Below are 22,591 nucleotides of genomic sequence, written 5' to 3' on the forward strand. Positions count from 1 at the left end.
GTGGGTAGGGGGCCTAATTCCCTGTCTGGAGCAGAACTACATTTAGAAAGCTCTAACCCCCTGTCCTGAGGGACCACCCTGGTCAGGAAAGTGGAAACAAATGCTCAGTTAGTGTGCAAAAAAGAAAGAAAGAAAGAAAGAAAGATATGGGGGCATAAATAAACAATGGGGGCAGCACTGATGGGGGACGCTGGGGGGCCTGAAGGGGTCCCCCACTGGGGCTGAGAGATGTGCCCCAAGGAGCCATCTTAGAACCACAGGTGCCACCAACCTGGGCCCCCTTAGCACCGTGAGGAGCAGGAGGGGCCATGCCAGGTCAGACCCACTCCTGCAGCGAACGCTTGCAGTAGAGGAGCATGCGGGGTGCTCCCTTGCGCTGCATCTGCACCAGGGCGTAGGTGAGGCCCAGGATGCACAGCAGCAGCAGCAGCGGTGGCACCAGCACCATCACCATATTCACAGTCCGAGTGACCTCCTCCATCTGCACCACCACGCGACTGCCCCCATCCTTGTCCTTGTCCGGCCCTGCCCCAAAGTCCCCCTCCCCACCACCTGGGCCGGGCTCCACTTCATTTCCCTCGTCGCCCTCTGCCCCTGGCTCTGCACCGCCATTGGGGTTGAAAGGAGGCCGGGCCACGTCGGGCCAGCGGGACCCAGGGTCCGGGTACTCTTGGCAGCCCATGAAGTCCCGCAGGATGGACTTGGGGTAGCCAGGCTCCATTCGCAGGCGCTCATTGTCGAACTTCCAGTATTTGGTGCCCTTGTAGAAGTAGGTGTAGGCTGAGGGGGGCAAGCAGGCCAGAGTGGTGTCAGACCCTCATGAAGGGGCCCCGGCTTGAAAACACCCTCCCTCTCACTTGCTTCCCTAAGCATTTTCAAATGTGCCTCTTCCCAGTTTACAGGGTCTAGACCAGGCTCAGAATGAGGGCAGGGTTTGGGTCTAGGGCATGACTAGACTCCTGGTGTTCTGGAAGACTGGCATTGCCTGGGCCGGGGGAGGTAGGGTCCTATAGCCTGGGAACTGAAGCTGCAGTCAGGAGAACTTGTTACTCTGTCTTAGGACCAGCTTCACCCCACATTGCCTTGGCCCGGCTTTCTGGACTTGGACAACTGGCCCACTGCCCATCGGCACCGGGAAGGGCCAGACTGGAGCTGCAGGGTGAGTCTGTTCCTCTGAGCACAAAATCAAAGTGGCCATAGACACGCCCAAGCACAGGCACAGCGAACAGGGTCTCCCTGAACCCGAGGGCTAATAACAGGTTTCTGGAGATCCTGCTGGAAAAATAAAAATGACAGCTCCCCGTTGCTGGGTTGTAATGACAGAGATGGGGCTTCCCTGCCAGGTGGGTAAGTGGGTGCTCTGGGAGCACTGTCATGCTCCTCCGCTTGAAGATCCCTGTGGGCTGACCAGGGGTGACTGGATGCTTTGGGGAGGGCAGCAACAAGCCCCACCTCTGGACACAACCCAGCTCTGGGCTGGCCTCTTGACTCCACACTCCCTGGCTGTGGAATCCCTGGATTCCCTGGAATCAGGGCACTTTACGTAAACTCTCTGGTCTAGTGCGTCATCTGTAAAAAAGGACAGTGATGATGCAAGGACAGGAGAGTCGTGTTTTGGGAGCTGCCAGTCCAGAGCGTGACATATATCCCATATATCCATCGCAATGCTAGGCGACCTTGGACAAAGCCCTGGCCCCTGTGTGTGGAGTGGGATGGTGAGTGCTGGGCAGACCAGCTTGGGGCTGGCTCTGGTACCTGCATCGTTGCTCAGGAAGGCCCCTTTGGGGGAGACGGGGATGCCCTGCCAGACACTGATGGGCTTGGGGTAGCCAGGGTCTCCACGCTGTGTTTCCTCGTTGAAGCGCCAGTACCTGCAACCAAAGCACCAACCGGTTGGCCCACTTGGGCCTGGAGCTGCTTCCACATAGGCCGTGGGTTCTTGTGGGGTGAGCCCTTTAGGGGGCAAGGGCACTCACCTGTCCTCTTGAAAGAAGAAGGTGTGACCCGTGGGCTCCCACCAGATGGCTGTGTCGATGCGGTCATAGGGGATGCCCAGGCCATAGCTGGTCAGTGGCTGTGGGTATCCGGGCTCCAGATTTGCTTCCCGGAAGAGCCAGTATCGATCACCTGCAGGGAGAGCACACGGTGGGGTGAGGACAGGCCTGGGGTGTTCATGGAGGCAGCACAGGGGGTGCTATACTAGGCCCATAGATCCATTCACACCCACACTCAACACACGCGTGTGCACACACACACAGAGTTCTTGTATAGAATAAGGAAAGAGGGGGAGCTCTACCTGACCTCTGGGTCTAGGGGCTGCATCCTTGGGGCATGCCAGTAGCCTAGGGCTCCCCACTATTAGTGTGGGTTCAGTCCTGTCCTTAGGGAGCGCCTGCCTTGTTGAGGCTCAGGCTGCGGGGCTGGAGACACAGCTGATTCATCAGGGGTGCTGCCCTGGAAACTCTCCCCAGGGGCAGCCCCCAGGGGGAGGGCTGGCATCACTGCAGACAGACCACAGAAATCCTGCCCCAGAGCAGGCTTGGGGGACCTGTTCTTCTGTGGAAGGGACTACAGGAGGCACAAGAGGCAAGGAGGGAGGAAATGACCTGGACTCCTTGGGTTATAGAAGAGGGAGACACACTCACCCCCAGTTATAGCAACTGCTAGCTCCCAGATCCCCTGGTTTCTATTTACTTGCCCTCCACCTTGCTGCCAGGAAGACCACCTCCCCCAGAACAAACCCCACGTGGGTGGCAGGAGAAACCATGCAACACAGCCCTCCTCCTTCCTCAGACCCAGTTGGGTCAGAGGTCAGGGTAGGACGACTGCCCAGCCCTTCCACTGACCCCAGCTCACCTTTGAAAAAGACGAAACGCCCATCCTGGCGCTCATAGGCAGCACTGATGTCACTTGGAAGCCCACGCCAGAAGTGCCCGATGGGCATGGGGTAGTTGTCCAGGACGCGGTTGTGCCGGACCCGCCAGAACCAGCGGCCCTAGGGAGGGCGCGTGCGTGCATGAGTGCGCAGAGAATGCACACTGCTTGAGCCTGGAAGAGGCCCTGGGTCAGGGAGGACCCCGGGAGCCTCCAGATCCTGCGAGGCAGCTTAGATGCCAGGCAGCAGTAGGAAGGAAGCCCTGGGCAAGGTGGCGCACAGACCCCTGGGTAGCTGTGTGGCCCAGGCCAGTCCCTCATCCCTCAGGCTGGTTTGTTCTGTCTCGGGGCTACACAGTAATGAAGGGGTGGGAGGGGGCCTGAGCATCCAGGTGGGGCAGGGCCCTGGGTTGGGCTGTTCCCCTGCTCTGAGGCTGAGTAAAGTGGCTGGGGTGGGGCAGGGGCCGACCTTGAACACAAACATCTCCCCACGCAGCATGGCCACCGTGTCAAAGTCCCCGTCGCAGATGTTGGGTCCATACTGGTCGGGCCGCTCTGTGGCTCGGGGATGGGCTGGAGGACCTGGTTTGGGTGGACGCTCCGGCTTCCCTCCTGGGGGTGGTGGCTGGGGGGGCCTGGGAGGCCTGTGGTCTGGCCGGCCTGGACGCCGGGGCGTCACTGTGGGAAGTGGCCGGGTGGGCTGTGGCTGGCCATCTGGGGTGCCTGCAGAGCAGGGGGTGGAAAGAGGGAAGTGAGGGAGCAGCCCTGGACATCCAGGATGCCAGGTTCTTCTTGTCAGAACCCCATAATTCTGGGGCCTTTGGCCTGGAGAAGCCCAGTCAGTGAAAGACCCCATCTTTCCAGGGCAGACCTCCTCCCCAAACCCTCAAGAGAATCTACCCTCCACCATACACTCCCTCCACCTCCCCACGCTGGGTTTTGGCCTCTTGCCCCTGAGGCTGCCCCCGCCTCCACTTCCAGGGACCCCACCAGCCTGCTCCATCGGGGGGCAGGAGGCAGCAGGCACACACAGAGCAAAGAACTCGTCACTCTGCATCTGCCCAGGGCCCACATCTCAATGCCAGGTTTCCGAGGATACAGGGACAGAGTGTCTGTGATGTGGGCTCGGTGCGGGCACTGAGCACAGGCCTGACCCACAGAACTGCCCTCGGAGCCCTCACTACTGGAGGCTTTCTTGGGTGTGGCCTGGGGGGCATGGGGTGCACCTGCCCCAAAGCCACTGGGAAATAATAACCCAACAAATAATAACCCTGGATCAAATATGAGTATCAGTGAGGCTGTGGAGTGAAGGAGGTTAGTGAGGGCCCCAGCCTGCAACCACCGGAGGGTGAGCACTGGGCCCTGAGGGTGATGGTGACCAGCCCTGGGGTTGAGTTCTAGCACCATCTTGCATTCAAGATGGGTGATTGGGACAAGTCACTAATCCTCTCTGGGCCTCAGTTTTCTCTTCCACACAGTGGGGAGAGCAGTAGTGCCTGTGCTTATCAGGCAGGGGGAGCGGGCATGAAGGGACCCCTGGCCTCCCAGTGCCACCCCCTTACCATAGAGCTGCTGGATGCCCCGGAGGTCGTCCTCGGGCAGCTGGAAGTTGTCGGTGTCCATCCACTGGTAGAACGGCGCCATGATGGCGCTCGGGTTGCTCGAGTGCTCCAGCCCCAGCGCGTGGCCCAGCTCGTGCACTGCCACCAGGAAGAGGCTGTTCCCTGCAGTGTGGGCGGCAGCACAGGGTCAGCTCTGGCCTGTCCTGGGACTGGCTGCCCCCAACTCTGGGCTGAGGCTGTCTGAGAGCCTGCCCTCACTTCATGCTGAGAAGGGCTGAGCTGCTCTGACTTCTGGGACTCCAACTTCCTCATCCAAGAAATGGGGATGACCCCTTCCCTTCTCCACCACCCTCCCCTCCCCACGATGGTGGGAGGACAGACGGAGATCAAGTGTGAGTGCTCCAGAGGACGGCACAGGGGCAGCCTTGTCCCTGCCCTGGTCAGCTGTTCTCACCATGCAGGTCGGTGCTGGAGAAGGTCCAGGGCTCATCCGCATCGAAATGGGTATCTCCACCCAGACCAGGGCCAGGGAAATAGGCGTGGGCCAGGAAGCCGCCCGTGCCATCAAACGGTGAGCTGTCGCCGTGGAAGCCAGAGGCAAAGAGTACCATGATGTCCGCCTCCTTCTGCCGCCGCAGCCGGATGTCCTCATAGGGCACCTCTTGGAAGATCAGGGGCGTGGCCTGCTCCCACACTCGGAAGGCCCTGCGCACCGCCTCCAGGGAGTTGTACCAGCCCAGCTTCTCTGTGTAGTTCTGGATGCTGCAGGAGGTGGGGGAGACACTGCGGTAAAATCGGGGCCCGGGGCTGCAGTCTACTCGGAGGACCCATGGGGTTGGGGGCAGGGATGCCTGGTTCCAAGGAACCCAAGTCAGATCAGAGCCATTTCACAGACAGTGCCGGTCACTACCAACGTTAGCTCACTTTGATGTGAATTTGAAAAAGAGATGTAAAAAGAATCCTTATCAAGAGACACAGCGAGATCTTTTCACTGAGATAGAATGTCTGATACTTGTTTCAAAAATACCTGGGATTGAGGAAAAAATGGACAGAGGTGGAAATGAAAGGATTGGCCAAGAGTCAAATGTTGAAATGGTGTAGCAGGTACGTTAGTGGATTCATTATATTATTTGCTTTACTTTTGTGTATGTCTGAGATTTTCCATAGCATGTTACCTATTTTAAAAAAAGTTTTCCTTTAAAAAAAGAGAACATGTCAAAAGCAGGAGTTCATTAGATGTCACTAAAGTAAGGTTGCACTGTGCCAAATAAGCTTATTCCTAGGAAGAAAAACATAAAGTAAATAAAAATACAGTGGTAGGTAGCCAAGAGAAAGATCTAGAAAGTGGCTGAGGTTTGGGAAACAGGCCAAGCATTAGGTTGAATGTTGGGCTGCAGGGCCTGGCTGACCTGAGTGCAAGGCTCTGGCTTCTAGTATCTATGTGACCTTGAGCAAGTGACTTAGTCTCTCTGAATTTTAGATCCTTCATCTGTAAATGGGGTGGGGGGCGGGGAGAAGGGGGCATGGTTTACATTCTGGTGTCCCTGTGATGAGTGAGCAAACTGCCTCACAGAGAACATAAGCCACTGAGCTTGCACACGAGAAAAGAGCTGAGGCTTGTTATTACCCAGATAAATCAGATTATGCTTCTGTGTGCTGGGCAGGTCTCCATGAAGGCTGTTGGGTTATGAATTCTCTGGGGCCTGGAGTCTAAGTGATGGCGGGAGCTGCTCTTCCTCGGTGTGACAGGTCTGGAGCAGGACGGGGAGCGCTTGGGGACCGCCACCCAGCTGGAGGCTCAGGAGTGATTCTCACCCAAGGAAGGACACAGCAGAAAGGAAGAAAGTGCCAGAACCAGGCAGACTTGCTGCCTGCCCACCTGACTAATGCCTGGATTCCTGCAGCCAGTCCTCCCCCGACTGTCCGATGCAGGGAACCCCGTGCCCTGCACAGGAGCTCCCAGTTCTGTACTGCTGTACTCGCTCATGTGTTAAGGTGAGGAGGGCCCTGGGCTACTGCAGGAGGGAGGTGTGCCGGGGAAGGAAGGCCAGGGCAGAAGCAGCTCCAAGGGCCTGACTTTCTCTGGAGATGGCCTAGGGTATGCAGACAGTCCAGTCAGTGTGGAAATGGGGTCAGTCCATGCTGGACACCCTGGGGTGGGCTGCTGGGAAAAGAAGCCTTCCAGACAAGAGTGCTGGGAAGCCTGAAGCCTCAGCCCAGGCGGGGAGAGGGGGCCAGCTGCCACGGAAGCCGGCCCGGGACCATTAACATCCTGGGTAGCCAGTCCCTACCTGAAAGTCAGGTGGTGGTTGTTCCACTTTCTCCCAGTGAGGGCGTAGCGCTTCCGCCGCTTCCGCAGATTGGCTTTCACGTGCACCCCGAACTGGTCTGGCACCCCGCAGCGGGGCCGCTTCATCCACCTGGGTCAGAGGTGTGGTAGGGTGAGCACAGAGCCTTCCTTCCCCCCACCTGCCTGCTCAGTTCTGCCTCTTCCAGGCAGTCCTCCTGCTTCCAGGCCCCTCCCACCTCTGGTCTCCAGTTGCCCTGTGTATGGGCAGGGGGTTAGAAGATTCTGTACATTTTGATTTCCTCATCAGGAAAATGGGTCCAATGATCTTCAATGGAAAAACTGGGTACCTGGAAGTGGCTTCACAAAGGTAAACCCTTCTTGTCAGTAGTGCTAGGGAGGGGAGTGGTACTCCTGAGGCCTCTTGTCCTTGATACCTTATGCTCTGTGCGTGCTATTCAAGGATGGGGTATAGTGTCATCTCGGATTCAGAGCTAGGCCTGGCTGGGATGTCCCATCCAGGTCATGTGTGATGTGCTTCCCCCCACCCCCAATTTCCTGCCTGTGGTAGGCATCACTAATCAATCCTGTGCTCCTGAGGTACTCAGGAACTTTCTCAACACAAGGCTCGAGGCAGTCACTCCCGGCCCATCAGAACTGGCATGGAGGACCAAACTATTTGTCATCTCTTTTCTGGAAACTCCACATGCCAAGTCCCTGTCACAGGAGACCAGAAGAGGGCAGATGCCAGTGGGGTCTGGGAAGGGAGCAATGGAGGGACTCACGTCTTGGTCTCTTCATCAAGCACACCCGTGACCGGGATCCCATAGAAGCGCTGCATCTCAGCGAGGGCCGAGGCCAGGAACTGGGCAGAGCGCATGGTGGACATGTGGCGGCTGGGCTGGGGCAGGTAGCCATAGAGCCGAAGCCAGTTCTGCAAGGGAGAGACCGTGGCCCGGTCAGCAGGTCCTGGCACCACTACCTCCAGAAACAGCATGCATGGGCACTGCTCGCCACCTCCCACTGCAGTGGCCGTGGGCCTCTGTACCATTCCCCTGCCTCTGCCTCCTACGTCTGTTCTCATGCAAGAGCCAGAAAAAAAGGTCTGCACAAGTCAGGTTTGGTCAGTCTTCTGCTTCGAACCCTCCAAAGACATCTCATCTCAGAGAAAAAGCCAAGTTTTATAGTAGCCACCAGGTCCCCAATAACAGACCTCACCTCAGCTCTCACCCTACTGTCTAGCCCAGCCAAGTGGGTTCGTGCCCCAGGGACTCTGCACTGCTGCTCCACTGGAGTGCTCTTCCCCCAAACATGTACGGCTCAAACCCTCATTTTCAGAACCCTTTCTGAAGGTCTCTGCTTCAACATTACCTTATTGGAGAGCTGTTTTCTGAAAACCCTGGGAAAACGGACCCGACCTCCTGGTACCCTGTATCCCCTCTCCTCCTTCCCATCTCGCACACTCTGTAGTTCACTTAGGTGTTTATCACTTGAACTCCCCTGGAGGATCCGCCATATGTCCATGAGGACAGTCCACAGTGGTCTGTATTGCCACACTGGGTCCTCCCGGGTAGGCCCCGACTACTCCAGGCAGCTCACTGGGAATCCTAAATGGTTCAGAAGCACCTGAGGCCTCACCAAGTAGGAAAACCAGTCCTTTTACTACTCCCGAAAGGATCCCAAACCTCCTGGAAGGAGAGCAGAGGGATTCGGGCAGCCCACCAGCCTGAGTTGGGGGGACAGGAGGCCTGAAGTCTGGTCCCTGCTTTGCTCTGAGTCTGATTTTCCTTGTTTGCTAAACAGGGAACAGTGGGGCTGTTGGAGGGTGAGAGTTGGGAGACAGTCCTGGGAAAGCAGCTGGCACCCAGAGGGTGCTGAGCAAGTCTACTGCCCCATCCTTTACCCCTGTGTCCCCCTACCCACACTGCCCAGTGTTCCTCTCTGCTAGACCTGTCAGCTGGGGGCTATGGAGGACCATGGTGAAGGGGTCCTGACCTTCCGGGACTTAGAACCTCTCTGGAGAGTTGGGTGCACCCAGTGAGGAATTCACGCCTGCAAACATGACCATCGCTTTCAGAGGCTAGGACCCCCAATGCACCCAGGTGACTTGTGGTAAGAAAGGTGACCCCATCCTGCCACCTTGTGTCCCAAGGTCACGAAAGCATGGGGGAGCCCCATGGGGGTCTGGCGAGCACAGAGGCCAGAGACTGCTGTGGACCTTGGCCACATGCAAGTGTGTCCTTTGTACCTTTCCATGCCCAATGGGAGTCTCTGGGGTCCCCAGAAGAACATGAAGGCCTGCTCTCTGAAAGGTTCTGGAAGGGGTAGGCTGCACATCAAGGACCTTGAAGCAGGATGGTGGCCAGACCTGGTGGTGGCTCTGGATTGCCAGCTACTTGTCAGCTGATGGGGCCACGCCCACATCTGGCTGCCACCACTGTCCCACCTAAGCCCCCAGGCCCTTGCTCCCTCAGTTCACCCCCATGTTCACCCTGGCCTCCAGTGTATACTGGCTGCTGCACAGACTGGCTCGGCAGTGCCCAGGCTGCCGCAGGAGAGGGCAGCACAGAGAAACTGCCAGAATCAGAGGCTGGGTGCACGGCCACAGCAAAACGAAAGAGACTGTTACTAAGAAGCAAGCATGGGCTCTGGGGACCGACAGAGCAGGGGACAGACTGCCTGGTCATCTGCGGGGTATGGCTCCTTGGGTATGGCTCAGTCTGCCACCAGTAAAAGGGGGCCAGGCTGGGACCTGCCTCAGCTCTTGGGCTTTGTGAGAACTAAGTGGGAAGTCCACACTGGTGCTTGCACTGTGCCGGGCAGGGACAGGGCTCAATAAATGTATTTGTGACAGAGGTTGGGGGGGGGGGGGGTCTGTGTGGTTGTCCTGGAGCAGTGGCTTTTTGGGTTGAAGGGTCCAGGCTCCAATAGGGCCTAAGGGCTGGGCAGCCTCAGGTGAGGGCAGGGCAGCTGGGGGAGGCAGAAGGGTCCAGCCCCCTCCCCCAGCCCCCTCCTTATTCTGCCCAAGCATGGGAAAACTCCTGTGTGGAAGGGGTGGGGAGCCAGGTAAGCCCACCCCTCAATAGACACAGTTTTCCTGAAGAAGTGCGGAGAGATCTAGAAGGAGAGGCCAGGATGCTCAGCCACTTCTGACAGTGAACGGAATCCAGCTGGAGGTGGGGAGAGCAGGGCCGCCTGCTGACAGATGAGGGCACCTCTACATCACCCATTTGCATAAGGTAAAAATATCTCGGGGAGTGCAATCACAGGCCACCACGGGGCTGATTAGTGGTGTCTGCAGAGTGACAGGAGGAGAGGAGGGCAGAGCAAGGCTGGGCCCTGGGGAGGGAGGGGGAGGGGAGCTGGGCCTGTCTGCCCTGAAAAGCAGAGAGCGCCAGGGCCCCATCAAGCCTGGGACAGCTCAGGGGCTGACAGGAAGGTCCCAAGGGTGTCTGTGGACCCTTCTTCACGTGGATGAGTACCCTCCTGAGTCTCAGGAAGCCAGTTGCTTCCACCTCAGTATCAAGCTGAGCCTTGAACCCTCCGCCTCCTGGTGACAGAGGCCTCAGCCACTGCCAGGATGCAAGGCCCAGGCTAAGGAGCGGTGGCACCCTTGGGTCAAGGTGGGGTGGGATAAGCAGAAAGGCGGCCAGAGCTGCTAGGATAGCAAGGCAAGAGGTCCATGGAGCTGAAGGAATCTGCCTGACTCTGGCCAGCATGTGCGTGGAGCTGGTTGCCAATGCCACTTGTGCCAGTCAACCTGCCTCAGATGCCACCCACAGGGCTGTGGGCTTTTCCTGTCCCAGTGTCCAGGGGAAGTTTCTTGCCACCCCATTGCTGTGCTAAGTGACAGGTCAGGGGGCACGGGCACAGGGGAGAAGACTGCCTGGGGCAGAAGGGTGATGGGCACGGGGCAGGTGTGCAGGCTGCCTCCGAGAACAGGCTGCTTGCACCCTATGAGCCCCAGCTTTGAGGTGCTCTGCAGCTGTGGAACAAAAGGGGGGAGCGATTCACAAGGGGATGATCAACCTCCCAGTCTCACTGCGGGGAGGGGCAGCCATGTTCAAGCCCTGCTGCTCCTCCTTCGGCCTTGCCTCCCTGTTACCTAGAGTTTCACAGGTAGGATGAGTTAAGCAGGCGAAGCTTTGTTTCTCAAGTGGGGAAACTAAGGCTCAGGAAGGTCAGAACACGGCAGACCACAAGGTCCACAAGGACCACATCCGTGGGAGGGGAGGTTCAGAAGAGGGCTCTAGGGTTCTGAGATCCCCCACCTGCAGCCCAGCTCATTCAGTCCACTTTGGCTGCTTCCAGAGCTGCAGCTCCCATCCCATAAGTATGTATCAATGGTGCAGGTGCATGGGTAGCTCCAGGCAAGGAGATGTGGGACCACCAGTGGTCTGAGGGGGGATTCTTGGCCCTCAGGTTCCCAGCAAAGGCCATAAACACAGCAGCAGAGGGCCAAGTATCCATCTCATCATCCCATGCGAAGGTTACAAGGACTGTTTGTGTACAAACAGTGGGGTTCAGAGGGGGTGAGTGGCTCACCCAGGGTCCCACGGCTGGTCTGGGTGAGAAGGGGGGCCCATAAACAGAATTATTGGGCCAGACTGCTGGTGAGGTAGCACCAGTTCCTCCTGGCCCGAGGCTGGGGACACTGGGCTCTGGCCCTTCTCAGGAAGGGTGCCCAGTCCAGCCCTGGGGGAGGGAGTCTAGCTGAGTCTGGGCACTGGGCCAGGTCAGCAGGACTGCCCCCTGGGACTGCTGAGAGAAGGCCAAGGCAGGCCTGCGGGAAGGGAGTCTGAACAGGAGCCGCCAGATCAATACTGTGCATTAAGCAGCCTCAGGAGTGGGGGTGAGGTGGGGTGGGGGGTGGGGGGAGGGCAGCGCCCATGGCTGCCACCACCACAGCCAGCTCCTCCAGCTCAGATCAGCAGAGCCCCCTCCCACCCAGTCTTATCAGCCCCGGGTGATAAGGACAATCTCTGGCTGCTCTGCTCGGCTCCTGTCACACTCTCCTCCGTGCAAGCAGAGCCTGGCAGGGTTGCCCTATCAGGCACAAAAGGCGTCTTGTCGGGGCTGCCAGGGATGGCCCTGGGACTTTCACGCTTTGTGAGGTCCTCACGGTGCCTGTCTCCCCTGCCCTGTATGCCAGTCTGAGGGCTCTGGGGAGCAAGCCAAGGCTCTGCACTGCCCCTGTGCCAGGTAGAGCTGGAGCTGAATGGGAGGCCTGGGGGAGCCACAGACTTGCAGCGACAGGGTAGGGCACACCTGCCAGGCCCATGCCTGCCCAGGGGGTCTGGGCCAGGAGCCTGTTCGCCAGTCAGGCGACCCCAAGGGAGCCCTGGACCCCTCTAGTCTCAGGCAGGAGGGGACCTCACGGCCATCAAGTGCAGCACCCTTACCCAAGCCTCCAGGGACCACAGATGGGTCAAGGACTCATCTGCCTGCACCCCAGCAGGGTCCATTCTGTCTCTGGGCAGCAATAACTGTTCGAAAGTTCTTCCTCAGGCTGAGCAGAAATCTGCCTCCCCGTGCCATTTGCCCCTCGTCCTGCCTGCTGGTCCACAGAACAGGCCCTGGACTGACGCTAGCGTCCTCTCTCCCCACCAGGGTAGAGGGCTGAGAGCACAGAGGACATAACTTGCCCCAAGGCTGGTGAATAAAGGGGCACTAAGTCAGGCACCCCCATCCTTGGGGGATGGGTTACCCTCTTCCCAGGCAGCTGGCGTCTATGCAAGCAGTCCTAGAACACACTTGCTCATTTGGGGAAAGCTGCAGGTGGGGGAGTGGGCTCTGGGGTGGGGTGCGGATGTCCAGTCAGGGAAGAAGGAAGGAGGTTCATGTCCTGAGTTCTGCCTCCCGCACTCCTTACCTGGGGGGAAAGACAGCTGGGTACTTTTGCCAGTGGCTGGGCAGGGGTAGAGTAGTTTGGCTGGAGGTCAGGCCTTGGGACTCACCTGGAGGTGTGTTTCCCAGGGAGCAGAGCCCAGGTGGGTTTCCCAGGGAGCAGAGCCTGGGTGCCTGGTAGGAGGGGCCAGGTCTGGGCAGGTCTGGGGAGTGCCAGGCTCCAGGCCAAGGGTAGTTCTGGCCCCACCTCCACAACCTCTTGCCCACCTGGCTCGGCTTCCTGGCAGCACTTCCATAGGAAGGCACCTGCGCTCTGACCTGTAGCCTTTAGCCCAGCACGGGGGCTAGAAGCTGAGGTTCCAAGCCAGATGGACAGGGTTCAAATCCCTGCTCTGCCACTCTCTGGCTGGGAATTTGGAGGGATTTCTTTCACCTCAGTTTTCTCTTCTATATAATGGGATAAGGATACCAGCAACCCGCAGTTAACGTGAGGATTAAATGTGCAAATGCATACAACCCCCTCCCTCCTCCCCAGGCCGTGCCCTGTACAGAACCCAGTATGCTGAAGGTGCCGAGAGGAAACCCGACCCTCACTGGTGATTGCGTATGGCTTTGGCATTTTACACAGAAACTTGCCTAGTCCCTCAGTAGATACTGTTATATTACTGTTCTCCTAGTAGCTGGGGAAACTGAGGCTCAGAGAGGCTCAATGGCTCAAAAAGCCATTTGCTCCCCACTGTCATTATGCTCTGCCACCACTTTGCAAGCACTTCTTAGGTGCCTCCTTCGCTCACAATTGTGGGACCTGCAGCTGAGCCCTCACCCTTCACTGTGGCAGTTCCTCTGGGAGGACAAGGTGGTGCTGGGGCCCAGAGCCAGCCCTGGAAAGCCAATCCAGACCTGGCCCCTGGGCTCCATGGCTCCAGCAGCTCAACCACCAAAACAGCAACATGTGAGGCATCTCCTCGAGGGCTGGCTAGTGGCCGGCACTCAGGCCCTCCACTGGCTATGCAGTTATTGAGCCTTCTTGCTCCTTTCCTGCTGTTCCACAAGGGAAATGGATCTAGAAAGAGGCATCTTCTTTGTCTCTCGGACACAGGCAAGCTGGCGTCTCTCTGCTCTTGCTCATGGCTGTATCTGCGCTACCCCGCCCGAACGTGCGGGCAAGGGCACTGGTCTCCAGGCATCCCTAGAACCCATGTCCTTCTGAGAGCATCCACACACGAGCCCTAGGTCAGAGGGCTCCTGCAGCCAAGGTGGCTCTTCTGTGCTGCAGGCCTGGCCTGTTCAGTCACCTTCAGAGACCCCTGTCTTCACGTTCGTCTGGGGAGTCCCAATGCAGGCAAGTGTCCTTCCTGCACATTCACGTGTGGAGGCCTTACAAAGATGGCCCTCTTTGCAATGGAGAAGGCTCCAGGCAGAGAACCCCCAGGCCCTATCTGCTTCTGCTGACTCAGAGAACATGTCTCCATGCCCAGGGTAGAGCTGGCCCAGAGGCCTGTCTCCGCCCAGTCTGTCTGAGTGAGCCACACAGATCTTGGGGTGATACTGAAGATGCCAGCTGTCTTGCCCTTTCCAGTCTGCTATAACAGAACAGGCCGATGGCTTATAGCAACAAACATTTATTTTCAGTTCTGGAGGCTGGAAGTCTAAGATCGGGGTGCTGGCATGGTGGGGTTCTGCTGAACACCCCTTCCTGGCTGCAGAGTGCTGCCTCTTAACCAGCTCCTCACGTGGTGGGAGGGGCCGGGGCAGCTCTCCCAGGCTAAGCCCACTCACAGGCTCTGCCTTCAGGATGGAATCACCTCCCAAAGGCCCCACCTCCTGATGTCATGAACTTGGCAGTTAGATTTTTGACATGAATGGAGGTGGGGAGCTACAATCACTGAGGATACAGCACCAACTTTCATCTGAGCTGCGAAGCAGCAGTGACCCGGCCCCACAGCTGGCCCCAGGCAGAAGTCACACTCCCAACTGGGCAACGTGATGATGGCAAGAAAAGGTCTGAATCAAGCAACCCTGAGCGCAGGAAGGAGCAGCCAGGACCCAGCACTTGGCAGGGAGGGGCTTTTCCAGACCTGCCAGCATTACCATCCCGAGTTGGCAGCAGAGAATGCACAGCAGGTGCTGGGATTTCAGAGGGTCTTCTCTGGGGGGGTCTGAGTGTGTTTCTATGTTGCTTCTACTCCACCCTCCTTGGGGGAGGGGGTGTGGCAGGAAGGCATTTGTGCCCACAGGTCAGAATGGGCAGGTGGGCTGCCTCCTGCACAGCCAAGGAGCAAGCCCCCGGGCAGTCCAAATAGGGAGACCTGGCAAAGGGCTGGAGGGTGGGGCGCTGCCCAGTGGATCCTGGTCCTGGCTGCATCCATCAGCCCAGCTCTCTCCGGGTTTTGAGAAAGTATGGAGAGGATGGGGGATGGGCTCACTAGTGGTGACAGGAGAACAGACTGAAAAGCAGAGAGGAGAGGAGGGATAACAATGACCTCACATTCACCCCTCTTCCTTGAGGGGGAGAGGCCTCAAAGTCCTGCTCATTTTTAAGACAGGGTGTTAATAAGCGAGCACCAGGGAACCCCAGGGGCCAGCAGGGAGGTACAAGCGGAGGTGGGAGTACCCGAAGCTCACTGGCCCGGCTCACCAAGCAGACCTGAAGGTCAGAATCAGAATTCCAGCCAACGGCCCCCACCCCTGTATTCATTTTGCTCAGCTGCCGGGCAGGGACTGGAAGACCCCTATTCAGGGTGGGTGTGGCCATGCTTTAGGCAGTGCTACCACACCTGTGTGCTCCCCCAGGCAGTGTGAGTCACCTCCACCCAGAAGCTGCGGGGCTGGGGCAGGGAAAGTGGGAAGAGACCAGAGCTTCTCTGGTGAAAATCTAAGGCAGGGAAGCAGGGGTGGGGGGTGCTGTAGCCAGGAAAAGCAGGACAGAGCTGAATGGGGCCTGGACCCTCAGGTGGGGTTCGGTTGAGTTGGGGAGCACCTCAGTCAGGCCAACCTGGCTGGAGACTGGGACCTGACACCTGGCAGGTGGCAGGTGTCTGCAGGCTTCTAGCCCGGGCCAGGCTTCCTTGTTCCTTAGCCTGGCGAAACTCCTGTGGTTTCTGCTCCAGGAGGGGAGGGGCCAGCTAGGCCCAGTTGTGAGGCTGCTCAGGGAAGATCCCAAGCATGACCTGAGCTGATGATTGGAGCTGTGGGGATTCTGGGACAAGGACCAGTGCCCTTCTCCAAGGGCAGCAGGCTCCGCTCATAGGGTGCAGGTCAGGGCCGGCGTCTCCAAGGCCTCTCCTGGGAGAATGTGGACATGAGGTGGGGTAATTCCCTACAGCCTCCTGGCAATGGGCAGTTACTGCGCTATTTGACTCTTTGGGTCCAAAAGGGTCAGACTTGGCAGATTCCGAGGGACAATGTATACCCCCAAACCAACTGTAGGAGCTGAGACAGTCTGCCTGCCTGTCCCTAGCTCTCCATCTACCTTGGTTTCCAAAACTGAAGGATCCCCTACATCTTGCAGGGTTTCTTCCAGCAACAGCCAGAGAGGAGAGGGGCTGTCACGGAATCCTAGCCAGTGCCACCACAGGCTCAGCGCCAAGGTCTGTGGGTACTCATGGCTGCCAATACCTCCATCCTTAGACTGTGGGGGCTCCCTCCACTGGGGAGGGGGTGAAGGCATGCAGGAGCAGAAGCAAAGGAAAGAAAGTGAAGCCTCTGGACACAGGTCCAGTGCCCAGTTCCTAGGATGCCAATTCACAATGCATGGCTCCCCCAAATCTAGCTGGACCCATAAATGTTTCCTATGTGGAGATGCCACTCCTGTAAGCCGATCACAAACTCCTCAAGGGAGGGCCTGTGACTTGCGGAGTGGCAGGTGGGATACTAGCACTCCTAGTTTCTGGGTGGTGAGCTGCGGGACCAACCCTAGCAGCAGAAGCCCCCACAGAGCCCATCTATCTGCCTGTGTGAATGGGGGTGGGCTGGGGCAAATGAACTGGGCACTGGCTGGGCTCTCAGCCTCCTGCCAGAGGCTGACTCCCCCAGCTTCCCCCGGCCTGACCAGGGAGGGAGGGCAGAGCAGGTGGGGAACTGGCTGGGAGGTGTAACTTGATCTGGGAGGAATTCCCTGCCCTTCCTCCAAGCTTTTATTAAAGTAGGGCGGGGAAGGGCAGGCTTCCATCGGAAAAATCTCCCAGGCTGCTGGGAGGTGGGGAAGCCGCCCGCGGAGAAGGCGAGAGAGCACCGACCCGCTGCAAATAGAAATGGCACTTGGGCCCGCAGCCCGGGGCGCGCAAGGCTCCAGGCCGGCCCTAGGGCACTGAGCCCACGCAAAGGCGGGTCTCAGCTCCCCCACTCCTCGCTGAGCCCTCCCCTCTCCTATTCCAGGGCAGGGACCCGGGTCCTAGAAGTCAGCAAAGGAACGGGTCACGAATTTGTTGGGGGGCAACGGAGTGGGTGCCTGTCCCTGCTGGAGAGGCTGGCGATGACCCCCCTGGAGCCGGCGGCGCTGGCTGGACCCAGCTCTCTCTGCTCCAGGAGGCCGCGCCTGGTCGCCCGCGGGACCGATCCAGGGCAGGGACCTCAGGGGGCTCCCGGAGGAAAGAGATTCGGGGTCTGCCCTCTGACCCCGGGGATCAGTGCCGGGCTCTTGTGGAAGGAAGCGCGGAGGGAGACAGGGTCTCTCTCTTGAACCCCACCTGTCCGTGGCTCGGCTTTCCACCAAGAGCCCAAGAAAGTGGCCGATGCGCCCCCGCCACCCGAGTCTGCTGCCGGGTTTCCCCAATCCTGGCCCGCCGCGTGTGGCCGTGTCACCCAGACTAGCGGCTACCGAGACGCGAGCGCTCGCGGTCCAAGCCGGGGTGCCCCGACGCACCCCCAGACCAGCCCCCTCCCCACTCGGAAAGCACGGCGCGGCGCGCCCTCCGGGCTCTCGAGGAATCGAGCACCCGGGAGGCGGGGAGGCCAGGGCCGGGGCGCAGAAGCGGCTCCCGGGACAGCGGCCGGGGCGGGTCGGCGCCCGGGGCAGGACCGTGGGGTCCAGACCGCGCGCCGGTCCGACGCCCCCCGGGGTTTGGGCAGAGGTGCGCCGCGGCGGGCGCGCGGGGAGGGGCATCCTGCCAGGTCCCCTTTCTTCCCCGCCCCGGCACCCCTGCGCGGGGACCTCGGCTCGTCTCAGCCCCCTCCACCTCCCGGCCTCGGACTGCGGGCGTGGCCACCTCCCAGCCCCTCCAGCCCCCCGCGAAGGGACGCAGCCGGGGTCCTTACCTCGGCGTTGACTTCTGCGTCCTCCGCCGCCGCGCCGCGGCCCAGGCAGCCCAGAAACACCAGCAGCAGCGGCAGCAGTCGCGGCCGCACCGCGGTCTCCCGGCCACCGAGGGGGCCGCTCGCCCGGCCGGGCTGTCCGGGCGCGCCCCGGTCGCCGCTGCCCATGCTCTCGGGGCCCAGGCCGGCTCGGGGCGCAGCGCGCGGGACTCGCCCGCTCGCCGGCGCCGGGTCCCCGCACGCGCCTCGGAAACTTGCGACGCTCCCTGGCTCCCCGCCCGGCGGGCGCGCGGCAGCCCTCCGGGTCCCGGTCCCGCCCGAGCCGCCGGGGCCCCCTCGGCCAATTCCCACGCCCGGGCAGAAGTGGGCAGGGCAGGTCCCGGGGCGCGGAGCCCGCGCGCGGGGGAGGCGGCCGGCCGGAGCCGCCCGCCGCGGGGGTCCCGCAGCCTCGGCGCCCGGGGCCCGGCTCCCGAGAGCGAGCGCAACTCCCGCGCCTTTGTCTGGCTCAGCGCTCCGGCCGCCCGGTCCCGCGGCGCCCCCTGCGCGCCCGGCTCTGTCTGTCCATGCCCGGGGCCGCGCGCTGCCCAGAGCGCCTCCCGCCGGGGACGCTGCTCGCCCCGCGCCCTGTCGGGCCCGGGCCCCCGCGCAGTCCCGGGAGGAGGCGCAGGGAGCCGGTCCCGCTAGCGAGCAGCCAGGGAGCCGGCGCCCGACGTCCCCGGCGAGTTCGGCGCAGCTCCGGGCGCTCCCGGCCCCCCTCCCCGCGCCGCGGCCGTCGCGCTCTTAAAGGGCCCGCGCGCTCGGGCTGCGCGCGGAGCCGGACGGGGGGCGGGGGGCGGGGGGCGGGGGGCGGGGGGCGGGGGGCGGGGGGCGGGGGGCGGGGGCCGGGGGGCGGGGGCCGGGGGCGGGGGCGGGACCCCAGCCCGGGGCTGCGCGTCAGCAGGTGCCCGCGGCGCTGACGCGCAGGTGGCCCTTTTCCCTACTCAGTTCGCCCGCCTTTCCCTCGCGCCCAGTCTTGCTTTTGGAGAGTGAGGTTGACTCCAGAAGCGGCTTCCCCAAAGATGGAGAGAGGAAGTATGAAGTCCCCCCTTTCTTCCACCTGGTAGGTGGGATACTGGAGCAGCAGCCGAGGCCCGAAAGAGGATGGGGGAGGAGGGACCCGAGTTTCTGTTTTAGGCTGAAACAAACAAACATTTAGAAATTTGTTGGCCCCAGGGCCCTTCTCAAAAGCCCAAGGCGGCGTTGGTCCTCGGTGCCTTTCCTCAGCTGCCTGGTGAGGGGCTGGGCGCCGTGGATTCGCTGCGGGGCCCAGAGGGTAAGGTCAGTAGGCAGAAGTCCCCCGTGGGTCCCTCACCTGGGACGTCGAGGTGGGCAAGTTACCCTCCTTATCTTAGCCTCCATGTCTTTATCTGTACCATGGGGCGAAGGCTAGGGTGAGGGTTAGGTGTGCTTTCTTTCCTGGCCTAGCTGCACATTAGGAGTCTAAGTGGAGGCCACTATTTTGTGCAAGTGCAATGCCACACTGTGTCCCACAAAGGCTGGACCATTGGGCGGACCTGCCTGCCAAGCTTAACATGCCAGATTTAATTCTGTTCCAGGAGCAGTTTGAGTTGGGGTTGGTGTGCAGGAGAAGGCCTGAGCTGGGGGCCTGTTGATGTTGGGGGAGGGGTGGGGGGTGACGCTCGGTTTGAGATCCAGTGGGGTTAAGATCCAAAGGGGCTGAGTGCCCAGACCACCTGTTGGACAGGAGTGGGGAGCAGGTCAGAAGGTGAGGGTGAGGCATAGGCAAGCAGGGCAGAGACCTTCCTTAGCCTGTGCCACCTCCCAGCCCGGGAAATGAGAGCTTTCCTTATCTGAGGGCCTCACCTCTGGAAATCTGGAGAGGTCTGGCAGAGCTTCAGAAAAGGTCTGTTTGAACCTACAAATGAAGAAAAAGAGCACTGTCAAAGAGAAGGAACAGAAATGAGTGATAGAGAGGTTTTATTTTAAAAACTAGGATGGAGGGCCTCCCTGGTTTTATTTAAAAAAAACTCGGGTGGCGCAGGGGGTTAAGCACAGTGCTGTGAAGCTATCCGTAACCTCTGCAGCACAAGTTTGATCCCCAGCCGGCCAGGGAGCTACCCACATGGCACAGCAGACCTCTCCTGACTCGCCCACTGCTCCCCTCAGCAGTGTATTTCAGTCAGTCTGCCTGTTCTGCTCCCCACTCTGTCTCTGGTGAATCCTCTAACCCCACTGCACCTCTGGCCTGTACCCCAGTTCTTGTATGCACAAATATAAATAAATATTAAAAAAAAAAAACTAGGATGGAACTGGGCTCAATTCAGAATACAGCCAGCACAAGTGGGGGTTTATAAACAAGGAACAAGTGGAGGGAGGTTTTTTGGGGGGCACACTATTAGCTAGAAACCTACCAAGAGAAAACATCAAGTGTGGGCTGATTCAGGTGAAGTCGGGTCAGGGTAATCAGATATGGGGGTGAAGAGCAGAGGGGATACTAGCTTGATCAGATATCAAGGGTGGGGATTTTTGCTAAACTGACTTGGCAGGATTCTTGCTAAAACTGAATCCTACAAGGAAGTCCAGAGATGGGCCTGGTAGGGGAGAGGGCTCAGGGGATCTGACCAAAGTTCCATCAAGCAAAGAATTGTTGCCAGTCCCCTTTCTGTACAAATGTTCCTTCTTTTCTCGAACCATCTAAGTCCATGTCTCATTTGGTTGCCTTTTGTTCATTTAGGACCAACTGAACCATCTGTTGAGACTTGGTGATGGTTGCTAATTGCTGTGCTGTGTCACCCACAAGACATTTAATGAGAACGATCCCGTGAAGATAAACAGAAAGACAGAGATTAGCGGCTGAATCCATCTGTCCGCCCAACTTCATAGACCTTCAGGGATCCAGGACTGTCATCCTTCCTCAGTGGCATGAGCCCTCGTGGCTGTGATGTGCACATTTCTTGGCTCATTTCTGCAAAGACATCAGAGAGATGGCCGGGGACAAAGGTGCAGCAGGAGTGCCAGCCACCAGCCACCATGCAAGTGCCCCTTCTGCAGCCCAGGTCCTCACGGGGGCGATTCAATTATGGAGAACATTGTGCTGGGTTCCTCCTAATTGGTGAGTCACTGATTTGAGGCCAGTGGTGAGGTTTTCCAGGGACAAAGTGAATTGTTTCGGCAGTGAGTTGATGAGTCTGTTGTTCGGCCTGACTTTTTCCATCAAGTGATAGATTTCTGGAGATGGTTCTGGGCAAAGCTTTCTCCCAAAGTAATGAAGTTGGGGATGGTCCTTAAGCCTAGTTCTGTAGCTGCTTGTTTTCTACTGGGTTGTCAGAAAAGTCATAACACATTTTTGCATAGAAAAAATACTTTTCTGGGCCTTCCCTGATGGCACAGTGGTTGAGCGCTGGGCTGCGAAGCTGCCCGCAGCCTCTGCAGCGCCTGTTCGATCCCTGGCCACCGGCGAAGGTCCCACATGGCACACAGACCTTTCCTGTCACGCCTGCTGTTCCCCTCATCAGTGTATTTCGTCAGTCTGCCTGTTCTGTTCCCCGCTCTGGCTCTGGTGAATTCTCTTACCCTCCCGCGCTTCTGACTATACCCAGTGCTTGTATAAATAAATTAATCTTTAAAAAAAAAAAAAAGAAAAAATACTTTTCCGACAACCCAATAATTCGCCTCTCCAGGAACCAGGATCACCTCCAAAAGTTCTTGTGATATTCTGGATACTTCTTGTTCCTATAATGAGAGCAAGGTGAACCAGAGGGAATGGGTGATTGTTGCAGAGAGAGTTTAAGAGAGGGAGAAAGTTGTGGGGAATCGAGTAAGGGAAAGAGATTAATAAGACTGGCAAAGTCTAGCTGGCAGGTTCGAAATAAAAATCATTGGGGCCAGATGATTTATTTATGGAAATAGTATATTTCTAGGTATCTGATGGCTGACAGTGACCAAAAAATGCTAATTTCGAGGGTGGGGAAAGGATTTGTGGGAGGTGTTCCATGTGCCCTTGCGCTGGGGCCAAGAAATCAGGCTGGGAGGGGCAGTGGACTTTTCCATTCATGTCAGGGATACCCAGGGAACCTCTGGTGACCTGGGGTCTTACATTGGGTTTAATTACAGATGAGTGTGATGGACAAGTGTACATTCCCAGAAAGGCACGTGTGGCAGGATTATGGTGGGAACAGACATGACCCTTGTGAAGAGAGACTGGAAGAGGGGCAAGCATTTTCTCATCGGGCAATTGTCCAGTTTAAAATAGTGGAGGGCCTCCCTGGTGGTGCAAGGGGCTAAGCACAGCACTGTGAAGCTATCCACAGCCTCTGTAGAATGAGTTCGATCCCTGGCCATCCAGGGAGCTACCCACATGGCACATCAGACCTCTCCTGTCTTGCCCGCTGCTCCCCTCAGCAGTGTATTTCAGTTAATCTGCCTGTTCTGTTCCCCCACTCTGTCTCTGGTGAATCCTCTCATCCCCCTGCACCTCTGGTCTGTTGCCCAGTTCTTGTATGCATGAATGAATAAATCTTAAAAAAAGAAAAAAATAAAATAAAATAGAGTGGGGGAAAAAAGGGAGAATTATGGCAAAATAAATCTTCCAATTGCTTTCAGGGGTCTGGGATGTGCCCACAGGAAGGGAGCACAGCACCAGCAGCCTGGGGCATGACAGGAGGTGGTAACTAGTTCGGCCCAACCCTGCCAAAGATTCTGTGGGCAAAACTGACTTGCTGGGGGGCAAGTGGGGGTTACCAAGTAGGAAGAGAGCTGGAACTCTTAA

General features: G+C 58.6%; 1 protein-coding gene across 1 annotated transcript; it reads right to left on the bottom strand.

Moving 5' to 3' along the window:
• Positions 1–316: 316 nt before the first annotated feature.
• On the bottom strand, positions 317–17,991 carry MMP15 (matrix metallopeptidase 15; the record flags this gene model as incomplete). The annotated part of the gene is made up of 10 exons (XM_084257112.1): positions 317–780; positions 1,756–1,871; positions 1,977–2,127; positions 2,857–2,995; positions 3,344–3,597; positions 4,437–4,598; positions 4,891–5,198; positions 6,728–6,856; positions 7,509–7,657; positions 17,827–17,991. 10 exons carry the CDS (start codon positions 17,989–17,991, stop codon positions 317–319), a joined length of 2,037 nt encoding a protein of 678 aa, XP_084113238.1.
• Between the last annotated feature and the right edge of the window lie 4,600 nt (positions 17,992–22,591).

Source organism: Talpa europaea (genome assembly GCF_964194135.1).
Source record: "Talpa europaea genome assembly, chromosome: 16".
Classification (NCBI taxonomy): Eukaryota; Metazoa; Chordata; class Mammalia; order Eulipotyphla; family Talpidae; genus Talpa; species Talpa europaea.